The following is a 13,069-nucleotide window of genomic DNA, read 5'->3' on the forward strand; positions in this document are numbered from 1 at the left end:
GAGAAATGGGAGTCTAGTGACATTGTTCAACACCCCTGATCAAGCTGCACCTGAAACCAAAACAAATTCTGGGATTTTCACGCTAGTGAGTTCATAAGTTATCTTTATTCTTAATCCAATTTAAAAATAGATTTTTTTTCAGAAGTGATATTTGGGTAGCCTAAAAGGAAAATGGCTAATTCTGGCTAGATGGTGTTAAGATTTGGATCACGTGGCTTTATATGGTGTTCCTTCCCATTCTTGGCATTCTACAGAGCTTATTCTCTGTCATTCTTCCTGGATTCTGTATTGGCCTCTTTATTTTATTGCCTCTAAATTCCATACTCTTAGATTCAGAACTCTTCTTTACCTAATGGTTGTGTCTATGATTAAATTAAATTTAAATTAAGTTTGAATAAAATTTAGGCTTACACAGCTTAAACATTAAAACTTCTCATATAATTAAAATTTTTCCAAAATGACAAGTTTACAACCAGAATATATTTCCTTTTTTTCTCATTTAAACAAAGCCTTGCATATAAGTAAAGCAGACACTGTTTAGAGGAAGCATACATTTTGTTCAAGAAATATAGAACTTTAAATTAATACTACATTTCCTTATCTTAAAGACGAGAAGGTGTACAGCATATTGAAATTTATTTTCACTTTTGGCTCATAAATTTGTTGCATAGAATTATATAAAGTACATTTTATGAACTATATTCTAACACCAGAAACCACAAGTGTTATTTTTCATAGATTAGATTATTATTTTCAATTCATCTTTCTCCTATAATATAATTATACACCCATGCTTTTTGCTATTGAGGCTTTGCAATGATCTCAGGAGGGCTGATCATACATACAAACCCAGCTCATTGATGTTGGGACTTGGCCATAGGACTTATTGTGGCTAATGAAATATCAGCAGACATTACACAGTAGATTAAATGTGTTTGCATGATTTGGTTTGGTTCTTGAGCTTCTGACATCTGCCCTGAAAACAGATCTGAAGAGCAACTGAGTCAAAGGAAATTGAAGAGACACTTGGAGGAGACCTCATCTTTCCTCATACCTGATGCTAAGCTCAACTGACGTCAGCTAAGCCCAACCGAATCACAGACTAGTCACAGACCCATGAGTGAAAATAAATACTTGTCATAAGCCACTAAATATTGGAGTTGTTTGTTATGCAGCAGCATTATTGTATCAGTAGCAGACTAATTACTTTTACCCCAAATTATTATTAAAAGTAATGTTCACATTAACACTTCCTTTTCAAATGTTAAGGTGCTAAGTATTCTGTCTCTGATAATCTGTATTTACTTACAAATCTGAAACATATTTTATAATCAAAACTTATTAACTTATTACCTTTGTCATATAGCACTTAGTGTATTGAATTGGAAGGCATTCATGATAATCACTGAAGTCACTAAAACTGGGTGGTAATCCTGGCTTGGCCATTAATAAGTTCTGTGTCTTTCACAAGTCACTTGGCCTTTCTGGACCTCCCAGTTATCTATAAAATGATGGTTGAACTAAATCCTTTATAGGCAAAAATGTTATGGTTGTGGTCTTCAAATTCATATATTTACATAAAAATTATATATAATGTTCCTTTTACATGCTAATAGATTTTAGAATATAAGTAAAATGAGAATTCAAGTCATAAGAATTCTGGGTGCTTTTAATGTTCCTGAGTTTCCTAAATAAATGAGATACAATAGTCCTCCCTTATCTGCAGTTTTGGTCTTCATTTCAGTTGTTCACAGTCACCTGGGGTAAGAAAGCAGATGATACTCTTTCTGACATATGGTCAGAAAGTTAACAGTAGCCTAACGCTACATTACATGCCTACATCATTCACCTCACTGCATCTCAACACAGACAATTTGTCATCTCACATCATCCTCCTAAGAAGGAGGGTGAGTTCTGTACAATAAGATATTTTGAGAGAGAGTAAGACCACATTCACATAACTTATATTACAGTATATTGTTATTATTGTTCTATTTTATTACTACTTGTTATTAATCTCTGTGCCTAATTTATAAATTTATCTTTATTATAGCATATATAGGGTTTGGTACTACCCTCAGTTTCAGACACCCACTGGGGGTCTTGAAACATATCCCTTGCAGATAACGAGAAATTACTGTGTATGTGTTGGTAAGTTTCTTGGATACAACCTGGCTGAATCTTATCAGTTTAAGATTCTGTAATTTCAAAAATGTTTTGACTATTATAGAGTAGAGAAAGTCACTTAAAAAAATTATATTGATCACCTAAGTTGTGCTCAGTACACATCTTAGCTTGCAGAATACCAAAAACTGGGTTGCTAAAACAATAGCAATTCATTTTCAATATAGTTCTGGAGACTGGAAGTCTAAGATCATGGGGCTGGAAGGGTTGGTTTCTGGTGAAATCTCTCTTCTTGGATTGCGGAAGGCTGCTTTCTCGCTGTGTTGTCTGCACATGAGAGAGAGATCTCTAACATCTCCTCCTCTTAGTGTAAGGACACCAGATCTACCCTTATAACCTCATTTAACCTTAATCACTTCCTGAAAAGCACTATCTCCAAATATAATGGAGATATATTGGGAGTTAGGGCTTCAATATATGAATGTGGGGCTGACACTGTTAGTCCATAACAACACATACAGTGAAAGAAGAATTTTTAGTAGAAAGAGCACAGATTCTGGCTTCAAATATGCAAGTTTTAGGATCGGCCCCTGCTACCCTACTATCTCTAAGTTGGTTTCCATAAAGGAATGTCTTATGGGCAATAAAAAACAAGGAAATCAGATTTTTACTATCTTCCATCTTTCTACAAGCAAGCCAAGCCTTGGATTTGAAGGTGAAGAGTTGCTATTACTCTGCCAAATGTTACAAACCACGCTATGCGGAAAAATGTGCCAATTTCTATACATAGCTAAGGCCTGACATGCAAGGTCTACAGCTATGTTTTGGATAGGAGAGAACTTCAGGCCCACTCAATTCCTGCATTCTTACCTGGGTTAAAAGCAACATTTCAAAATTCCATGTGCATGCTCAGGTTATCTTACATAAAGGACAGCGTTCCTGGCTCAAGTATGAGGTGCTGAACCCTCCCAGCATCTCACCAAACATACACTATCACTGTGTCTGGAGCAAAATTGCTGAACCCCACTTTGATCTCTTGATGATGTTCTCTTACCAACTCCTTCACTTTTAGCTTCATAGATTTGCTTGACTGCTGCCTTTGCACTCAGGTGTTTGTTCAGTATTCAAATTATAATTTTGTAGTTGACACAGTTGGGAGACTGCAGTTATCTTAAATGAGATCATATACACAGAGACCCTATCTAGTCATAGACACCTTGAAATTTTCTTTAATTTGATAATAAACATTTTCGCAAACAAGTAAACTTTCACATTGTAAACATAGCCATCGGTGAAAACTTTTTATGGAAAAGAATTTTTGAGACACTTTGTGTTAGTTGTATATAACCGCAGGTGAATTTCTTAGCCTTTTAAAACCTCAATTTCCTTAAAAGTAAAATGACGCTGATAATATTTATACTGTAAAGCAGTGGTTCTCAGACTTCAAAGTGAGTCAAATTACCTAGAATGCTTATTGAAAATGCAGATTCAGGGCGCCTGGGTGGCTCAGTTGGTTAAGCCACTGCCTTCGGCTCAGGTCATGATCCTGGAGTCCCGGGATCGAGTCCCGCATCGGGCTCCCTGCTCAGCAAGGAGCCTTCTTCTCCCTCTAACCCTCCCCCCTCTCATGTACTCTCTCTCTCTCATTCTCGCTCTCTCAAATAAATAAATAAATCTTTAAAAAAAAAAAAAAGAAAATGCAGATTCATAGGTCATGCCCCAGACATACTGGGTATGGGGTGCAAAAATCTGCATTTATAATAAACACCAGAGGTGGTTATAATATATGTATTGTGGGGTCTTGTTTTGAGAAATATTATCGTCAGAAGTAAATTAAATGAGAAAATACCAAGCACCTGTTCCCTTTCCTGTACATGAGTAGTAATTACTATTTAGAACTCCTACTCATCCAAAAAATCAAATCTGGAATTAAGAGATGGTGGCTTGCTTTTAAGGTCCACTTGATAAAAACAAAAACAAAAACAAAAACCCAAAACACAAAAATCATAGTAACAAGAATGCATCTAGATGCAAATAAACTCAAACAAGATGAACTAGTCTGTACTGGAACAAACCATGCAAGGTACAAGATGCAGGCCAGTCACTCTGCTCTCTTTTAAGAGCCTTGGCATAACTGTCAAGGTCATAGCCACCTATTGGAGGTGACCATGTACAGAGGTGACCATGCACGTAGCCATGTGACCCTACTACCTGAGCTGCAACTAACAAGACCAGAGAAATGTGACTGGTCTAGATGTAACCAACAGCCAATGGAGTGAGTGAGCCAGTACAACAGCCCAATAGGAGCACCCTACATAGGAGGATAACTTCTTTTTTTTTTTATTATTAACATATAATGTGTTATTGGTTTCAGAGGTACAGGTCTGTGATTTACCAGTCTTATATAATAACCAGTGCTCGTTATATCACATGCCCTCCTTAATGTCCTTTACCCAGTTACCCCATCTCTCCACCCCCTTCCCCCTCCAGCAACCCTCAGTTTGTTTCCTATGATTAAGAGTCTCTTATGGTTTGTCTCCCTCTCTGGTTTCATCTTGTTTCATTTGTTCCTCTCTTCCCTTATGATCCTCTGTTTTGTTTCTTAAATTCCACATATCAGTGAGATCATGCGATAATTGTCTTTCTCTGATTGACTTATTTCACTTAATACCCTCTAGTTCCATCCACATCATTGCAAATGTAAGATTTCAGTTTTTTGATGGTTGCGTAATATTCCATTATATATATATATATATATATATATATATATATATATATATACATACACACATCACATCTTCTTTTTCTATTCATCTGTCGATGGATATCTGGGCTCTTTCCATAGTTTGGCCATTGTGGACATTGCTGCTATAAACATTGGGGTGTAGATGCTCCTTTAGGAGGATAACTTCTTGACCCAGCAGATCATCTCTCTCAGGGAACTCCAATCTGAGCCATATTTGAACGTGAGAGGGATGCTGAAGCAATGTTCCATCTACATCCAGGACCTTCAGGTCCCTCTCTACCATGTGCCTGTGCTTCTGCCCTAGGCTTTCCCTTCAAATAACCAGAGAGCCAGAAGTGCCTAGAAGCTCATGCATTTCCTTGACCCTTAGCCAGTGACCGACAGGTGTAGGGACAACAATGCCTCAGGTCTTTGCCTCTTGTTTAGTTGTCAGAGGCATAACTTACACTCCCAAGCTCCCCCACTGGGGTTATGCTGGGGGACCCTCCTTGAACTTTGCTGAGACTGCATCCTTGATGGGCTTCTTTCCTTTCCTTGACCTTCTCACTCCCTTACCAATTTCTCCCTCCTGAGAACACTACCATAATAAATCACACAAAAGTTCATCTCAGGGTCTGCTTCTAGGGAAACAGATCCAAGGCCAATGTGCAAAGATTTCATGAGAAGCACAGAGTTGTTCAACAGAGGGTTGTAAGGAGAAGCCCCAAACCTGTAGGAGTTATATGGAAGCAGAGTAAAGAGCTTTTGAGAACAAGAATAGTGAGTTAAAGAGTAAAGACAGGAGAGGTAGTCACAATGGGAAGCAACACAGAACAGTGGACTCGGCCTACGAACAGGGCATGGTATAGGAGCTGCTGAGTGCAAGGGAAATGACAGATCATTCTATTGGCCTAGCAGAGTTTTGTTGAGCCACCACAATCGCTGTGTGTCCCAAAATAACTTCTTGTTTTCTGTGAGGTCTGGCTGTGCAGCTACAGAGATGTCTTCCTGTCTCTCGTACCCCTCTGTGCATCCTTTCAATAAGTTCCATTACCCAGGACCTCCAATATATCTCTGTTTGTTGAAAACTGAAAGAGCCTAAGAAGCCCACACTTTCAGAAATAAAATTAACACCCCAATCATAAATGCATTTACAATGCTTTAGATGTTTAGAATATTTTTAATTAATATGTCCCTTCAGCTCCTTTTAATTTTGTTTTTATTATCAAAATTATAACATAGTTTTCAATTTTATAACTTCCAGCTAATATACCCTCCGTTTTCCATTGTGTCACTAATTTAATAACCAACAAAATCTCTTCTAATTCCTTAGTAAATGAGTTTGTTTTGTGTAATTATTAAGTGGAATACATTGCTTCAGCATAATATTTATTGTTCTTAAGTTTAACATTTGGGATATCAACAATTTACAATAGAAAAAAGATTTAAAAAAAATGTATACACAAATTCTGAAGCTCAATATATATCAAATTCTCTTGTTAAGCAAGAGGGAGTTCAAGTTTCCTGTTTTCCTGACACCTCTAGGGTGAAATAATAGTATTTTTAGTACTAGAAATACTAGTATTATACTAGAAATAATAGTATTTCTTCATATTTTATAAACTTCTTCTTTGAGCATTACTCTGACTTATTTCATAAGAACATAATTTAATAAATACTCTTATAAATATAATGCAGTTATTGTTACTACTTGGATTAACATAAAAAATATCCCAAATGTATGGGGATAGGTGATAATACTGCATCAGAATCACTATATTTGTAATTGAAATACCTTGAAAGAAAATATTATTTGCTTAAGTAACCTATTTACTCATCTATTCCTATAAGGCTCTCGGGGAGAGATGGGCAGTTTAGCTACACATCAGGAAGGCACAGAATTTCATGACATTAAAACGAAACAAAAAACCACCTTTCTATCAGGGGAGACATTTGCTAACAGTGACTCTATCTTTAGAAAATTTCTACCTGAATTTCTTAATGCAGCATAAAAAAATCCCTTCATTACTTCAAAAGTACTTTCATGAAGTACATGATCTAGAATAGATCATCTAGGGGATGTGCTAAATTGAACAGCAGAAGAGTTTTTTGTTTTTTTTTAAGAACAGATTTGCATGAATTCAATATAGATGACCTCGTTTTTTGAGCAGCTGGCCAATAAAACTCTACATGCTAATGGTTTCCATGACATTGGAGCATACTACTCCAATAATTACACTTAAAGATACACAATCAGTGATGCCAATTCTGCCTCATGGAGGATGTGAAAAGATTGCCTTAAATATACAATCAAATACCCTCGGCCTTACTCGTAAGGGAAATGCAGATTAAAACTACCAATTTACACCTCAGTTGTTGGCAAAATGCCAATAGTTTCTTAACACACTCTGCTGGTGAGTCCCTAGGAAATGGGCTTCTCACACATCCTGGGAATGCAACTGATACAAGTCTATATGGAGAACAATTTATCTATTGAAATTCCAAATGTGTTTATCCCAAATTTCACTTACAGTAATTTCTCCAACCAACACTCTTACACTTGGGAACAATTACTTCTTTATAAGTCTGTTCATTGTATCCATGTTTGCAGTTGCACAAGATTGGAAACAGCCCAAACATCCACCAATCGATTATTGATTAAATGAGTATGATACATCCATTCTTTGGAATATCATGAAGCCATAAAAAGGAATGAAAAATTTCAGGCAACAGTCAAGAGAATGAAAACCAACACACTAAGAGAACTGAATGTGTCTTATTAGGTTCAACTGGTAAAACAGAGCTACTCCAGGTATTTCAGGAATAAAGGATTTAATATAGGAATGATTACTTGTACAAATGTTGGAAAACCAAGGGGAACTAAGATCAGTGAAGTTGCTGCCAAAAAGTCAGGATCAGGGAAGCCAACTCTGAAAACTTCAACCTGAAGGACTGAAGCAGGTAGTTCTCAAAAGCTTTCCAATCATCTCCAAAAAAGCTCCCTTACTCTGTCTTACTGTCTTACTTGATGACAATGTTGTAAGTGGTTCTCACAGCAGCTGAAAGGGTGTTGTGAATCTTAGGTTTGCTCATTCTTCTCCTTTTGTCCAAAACCGCCTCGCTCTCTTTTCTGTCTTCTAAATCTTGACTGTGTTCCTCTCAAACTCTAACGTGGAACCACACAGGGAAGAGGATCTGGGAAATGTAGTTCTCAGCTTCTCCCAAGCAATGCAGAGACTACGGAAGGGGGTGAAAATGAGTTGACACCAGACAATCCAGCATAGAGTGGAAAGACAGAAAACCCTGAAGACATTTTTGAGCAGTGGAATCAATACCAGCAACTACCTTTCTCTGGACTTGATGGTAGAGAAGTCCTTCAGTCACCAAATATTTATGAATGCCAATTATATGCCAGACTCTGGCAGCTCCCTACTATGCCCAGTGCCCAGTGCAAGAGTATGTGTTATGTTGTTTCTGTTGCTCTAAGAAGAATGAAACCTTCTCTTAGACCTGTGCCATTTCTGAGGCACATTTTCTGCACTCAAATCTTTTCTTGACCATATTGGGAGAAGCCAGGAGCTGAAGATCATTTTGTCTTTTCCTTTGTCTGACTTGGTTCTCTATGCATTTTCAAAGCCAGACTTCTAAAAAGGGTGGTTTACATTCCCTGCCTCCACATCCTTTGCTTCCAAACCCTCCTCACCCGCTGCCATCTGGCTTCTGCTCCCTACAACTTCACTAAATTGACCTTGCTAAAGTAACTGGCGAACTCACTTCTCTGCACTCTGTGTCACTGCTGGCCTTACTTTATGTCCCTCTGGATTCCACTCTTTTGCTATCTTCCCTACCTATCCTTCCCTCTCTGGGCCCTACTGTCCCAGTTTCAGCATCCAAAACACTTAGCAGGATGATCAAGAAGCTCAAGTGCAGAGAGGCAGAATAATATACTCAAGTTCATGCACAAACTGAGTCACTTTTCTATGTTGATGGCTGGAAATTGAGAATTCACCGTATTGCAATTTATTTTTATGGATTCCTTAGTGGATCCTCTGTAATGCATTCCTCACAAAAGTAACCTCTACAATTTCAGATGTTGGCACAGGTGGACTGAGGTCCCCTCTGCAACACGCTTTTCACATTGCACTCTCGGTAATCTTTTCAAAACACACAGCTGATGACACTGCATCTCATACACACCAAATTCTGCTTAAATCCCTTTATGGTTCCCTATTAGTCTCCCATTGAAACAAAACAAAAACACCTCTTAACATGACCTATACTCTCTGGCCATTTATTCAACTCCTATTTCACGTTGTTCCACTGTGTTGCAGCCATTTTGGCCATTTTCTGGGTTCCTTGTACCTGCCTCCCCAGACCCAAAGCAGGGCCTTTGTATGTGCTTCTCCGGATAATTCTTCCCTTTCTTCTTCCCCTGGTCATTTTATCCTTATCCCCAGTGCTGCTTCCCTGGGTAACATTCTCATCTTGTGCAGATCAAATCCCACATGTGTCTCTCTTTGATAGCGTTTGTCACGTTGCATTTTGGTACTTAGCAGTGTGATGGTTTACTCAATGCCCATCTCCCTAGGACTGGCTGGTGAGCTCTGCGAGGGAAGAACCACGCTTCTCATGTTCCCTACTGCATCCCGGGCCCACATAGTGCTTGGCATAAAGGAGCTCAATAAATACTTGTTGAATGCATTAGTGAATAAGTGAATAAACACCAAGAATAACAGGGTTTTTTTCCTACTGCTTTTACACTCACTGCTAAGCTGCATTTGCTTATGATCCTTAACAGTTTTTCAAAGTATTTTCAGATAAGCTATCTCACATGATATTAAGAACTGAATTTATGAGTAGAAGGGGTAACCCATGCAGGTGACTTGGCCAATGCTACGTGGCTAGTAAGCAACAATGGGCAACTGGAACTGAGTCTTGTCACTTTTCAGACCAGAACTTCGGCGATTAAAAAACCAAAAAGGAAGCAAGATAATGTGTAACTTAATAGAGAGCATCTATACAAAAGATAGTAAAACGGAAATATTCAAATAAATTAAAAATACAAAATAAATTTTATTTTAGGTTGATAGAACTTTGGTTCATGGAATATGGGCACCAATACTCTAAATGCTGGCATTTTAGCATGTACAGTTTGGCTCTGAGAAAGAGCATGTCACCTTTCTCCTACAACAGGTCTCAGTTAATATTCTATGATAATTCTCACTAAAATTTAGGTGTCCAATAAACGTCAGCTATTAAATTGTTGGTGGGAAAGTCTACTTCTGGAAACCTTTCATCCTTTCCTTAATGAGACTATTTACTTATTTTTGTAAGGAAACCAGAGAAAAGTCAATCGCTTAGGTTAAAAGAGTAGCTGGATCCATTAGTTTCAAAGCCCAATCTCAAACTTAGTCGTTCATTTATCTAACAAGGCCTACTGTTTAAACACAATTTCTAAATGTTTAAATTTGCTGTGTTGAAATTTAATGGCTTAATAATTGAGTTCTTTCATAATATTATGCGAACACAGGCTTTTAAGTTCACGTTATTCACCTAAATAAAATGGACAATTACTTTACATGAAAAGGGAATCGAATATTTATGGAATCAAAGCTCCATGCCCTTCGCGGGGCGTATATTAGAGTAACTCTAGTCTCCTCACTACTCCATTTACGTTTTAACTCATTCTGACTTGAATTTAGTCTCCCCGGTGGCACTTTCCTGGGGGGGAGGGGGCAAGAAGAAGGGGGAGGAAGGTATAAAAATACAACCTAGACGTGCAAAACTTTGTGGACAGGGATCTTCGGTCCGTTATTATTCACTAAAGAAAATTCAGTAACAGCTGACAAAGTTTCACTCGTTCGGTGGACTGTATGCTGCCCGTTAACAATGAAGCCCTGCATCTGCTCGTACTTCCAGGGAACAAACACGACCTTTCCAATCAGAAAGACACAAGAAACGAAAAAAGCGAGAGAAAGTCGCACTTTGCCTGCCCCCTAGGTCTCTTCGGAGCTAGGAGCTTGTTTTCTGGCTCCGAAGAGTTTTCAGCGCCGGCAAAGTTGTCTTCGCTCACAACCTCTTTAGCAGGACGCCCGGCGCAGCCGGCAGGGTGGACCCGTGCGCCGCCGCCGACGCTCATAGACTGCTCAGGCTGTGTTGGGCGCCCCGGGCGTCAGAACCCCGCCAGCCAGTCCCACGCGCGCAAGACTAGTGTAACGCGCCTGCGCGCTCAGTTACGTGATGGGGCGCTCCGCGCAAAGCGGGTTAAAAGTCACGACCGCCGCAATCCGGCGAGTGCCCGGTTGGTCGGCGCACCGCTGTTCGCCTTCCTTAAACTAATTCTGACGGAGGTTGCTCCGCTGTTCTCGATCACCTCCCGACCCCTCGTCCTGGCCCAGCTTCATGCAACGAGCGGAGCAGCCTAGCACCCTTCCATGCCGACAACACAGGCGCGCGAAACCGCGTCTTTCAACTGACAATGAAGCCGTAGCCGCGCAGCACGGCCGCCCCGGGCTAACGGGCGCGAGGCGGGAGGGGGAGGGAGTGGGGGAGAGCTGTTGGGCTAAGCCCCGCCCCAGCTCGCGCCCCCATTGGTGGGCTCCGCGGTTCTGGGCCCGCCCCCTAACGGACCTGTCGCATTGTGACAGGTGGAAGGGCCAGTTCCTGTTGGGTCAGGGGCGGAGTCAGAGGTAGCCTGAGCTCCGCCCGGACTCCAGGGGGCTCCTCCTCCTGCTCTTCACCGCGGGGCGGGCGGCGAGTGTGAGAAGGAATGTCATTGCTGCTCCGAGCTGTGGTGCCGCCTCCGTCTGCTGCTTCTTCTCTGGCGCCCTCGTCCCGTCGGCTTTCGCCGCTGCCGCAGCTGCACGGGGGATACGGATGGCTAGTGGGGCGCAAGGGCCATCCGAGTTGAGAGCGCGGCAGTCGCGGCCGCTGCTGAGGCGGAGACTCCCTGCCGCCGCCTCCACCCCCTGTCCCCCGGCCTCGCGGCGCTGAGGGCGGGAGCGCGCAGCGCTCTTCCCTCCTCCTTCTTTTTCTTCCTCCTTCTCCTCCTCCTCCTCCTCCTCCTCCGGGTCCCCGCCCAGCACCCCTCGCACCAGGCGGCGGCGGCGGCGAGGAGGGAGACCCGCCGCCGGGGCACAACATGGCGGAGCCCTCGGCCCCGGAGAGCAAGCACAAGTCGTCCCTCAACTCGTCCCCGTGGAGCGGCCTCATGGCCTTGGGGAACAGCCGGCACGGCCACCACGGGCCCGGGGCCCAGTGCGCGCACAAGGCGGCGGGCGGCGTGGCGCCGCCGAAGCCGGCCCCCGCGGGGCTGTCCGGGGGGTTGTCGCAGCCGGCCGGCTGGCAGTCGCTGCTCTCCTTCACCATCCTCTTCCTGGCCTGGCTTGCCGGCTTCAGCTCGCGCCTCTTCGCGGTCATTCGCTTCGAAAGCATCATTCACGAGTTCGACCCGTGGTAAGTGCCCCGCCGCCCCTCCCCCGCCCGCGGCCCGCGGAGACCCGGGACCGACGCCTCTGCCCGCCGCGGCTCGCCCCGGACTTGGCCCGGCGCCGCCGCCGAGCCCCACTCGCACCCCGGCAGAGGCGAGCGCGGGTCCCGGAGCTCCGGGCGCGTCCCCTGCCCGTGGGCGAAGTTTCCCCCGCGCAGCCCGAGGCGGGGCGTCGGGGGTCCCCGAGTGGGACTTTGCCCCCCGGCCGAATAAGTGTGACGCCTCCTGGGAGGGCGAGCGAAGCCCCCTTGCAGCCCTCTTGGGTTGCCCAGTCCGGAGTGGCCACGCCGGGAGCCGGCAGGTCTCTCCTCGGCCGACTCGTGGCGGACTCCCCGCCTCCCTGCCCGTGGCTTTCGCGTTCTCTTTTTTGCTGGCGCGTTTTTGCTGGTTGGGATGGGATCGCCCAGGGGTTGCCCTGTTGCCGTTGGAGGTGAGGCCAGATGTGCAGGAGCCCTGTCTGCTCAGCCTCGCAGTTTTACGCTTTTAGTGTTTCTCCTCTTTTATACAAGAAGGGGAAAAGGGAGTGAGTAGTGAGGTGTTGTAGGAAAGGAAATAATACCCCTGAAAGTAATCTGAAAGCTAGGGACTCTTATTTAACACTAGATATTTTCAGGAGTGGCTTTTTTCAAGGCCCCTAAGTGCACTCAGCACCTCACTGTTCCACAATTATCTTGGTTTGCTTTTTAGAGCAAGAACATTACTCTGTTAGCCCAACTGTCACCCTCAGTATG

The 13,069-nt window shown here is 42.8% G+C and overlaps 1 protein-coding gene across 1 annotated transcript in view; it reads left to right on the forward strand.

The window, feature by feature from the left end:
- The first annotated feature begins 11,909 nt into the window (after positions 1 to 11,909).
- The window catches only part of STT3B (STT3 oligosaccharyltransferase complex catalytic subunit B), a 99,866-nt gene continuing 98,706 nt past the window's right edge, over positions 11,910 to 13,069 (forward strand). The window contains exon 1 of the mRNA XM_021678930.1: positions 11,910 to 12,304. Within this exon, the coding sequence (XP_021534605.1) occupies positions 11,991 to 12,304 (314 nt within the window). The 5' untranslated portion in view covers positions 11,910 to 11,990. The remainder of the gene's footprint in view (positions 12,305 to 13,069) is intronic.

This window comes from Neomonachus schauinslandi, chromosome 1, assembly GCF_002201575.2.
Source record: "Neomonachus schauinslandi chromosome 1, ASM220157v2, whole genome shotgun sequence".
Taxonomy (NCBI): Eukaryota; Metazoa; Chordata; class Mammalia; order Carnivora; family Phocidae; genus Neomonachus; species Neomonachus schauinslandi.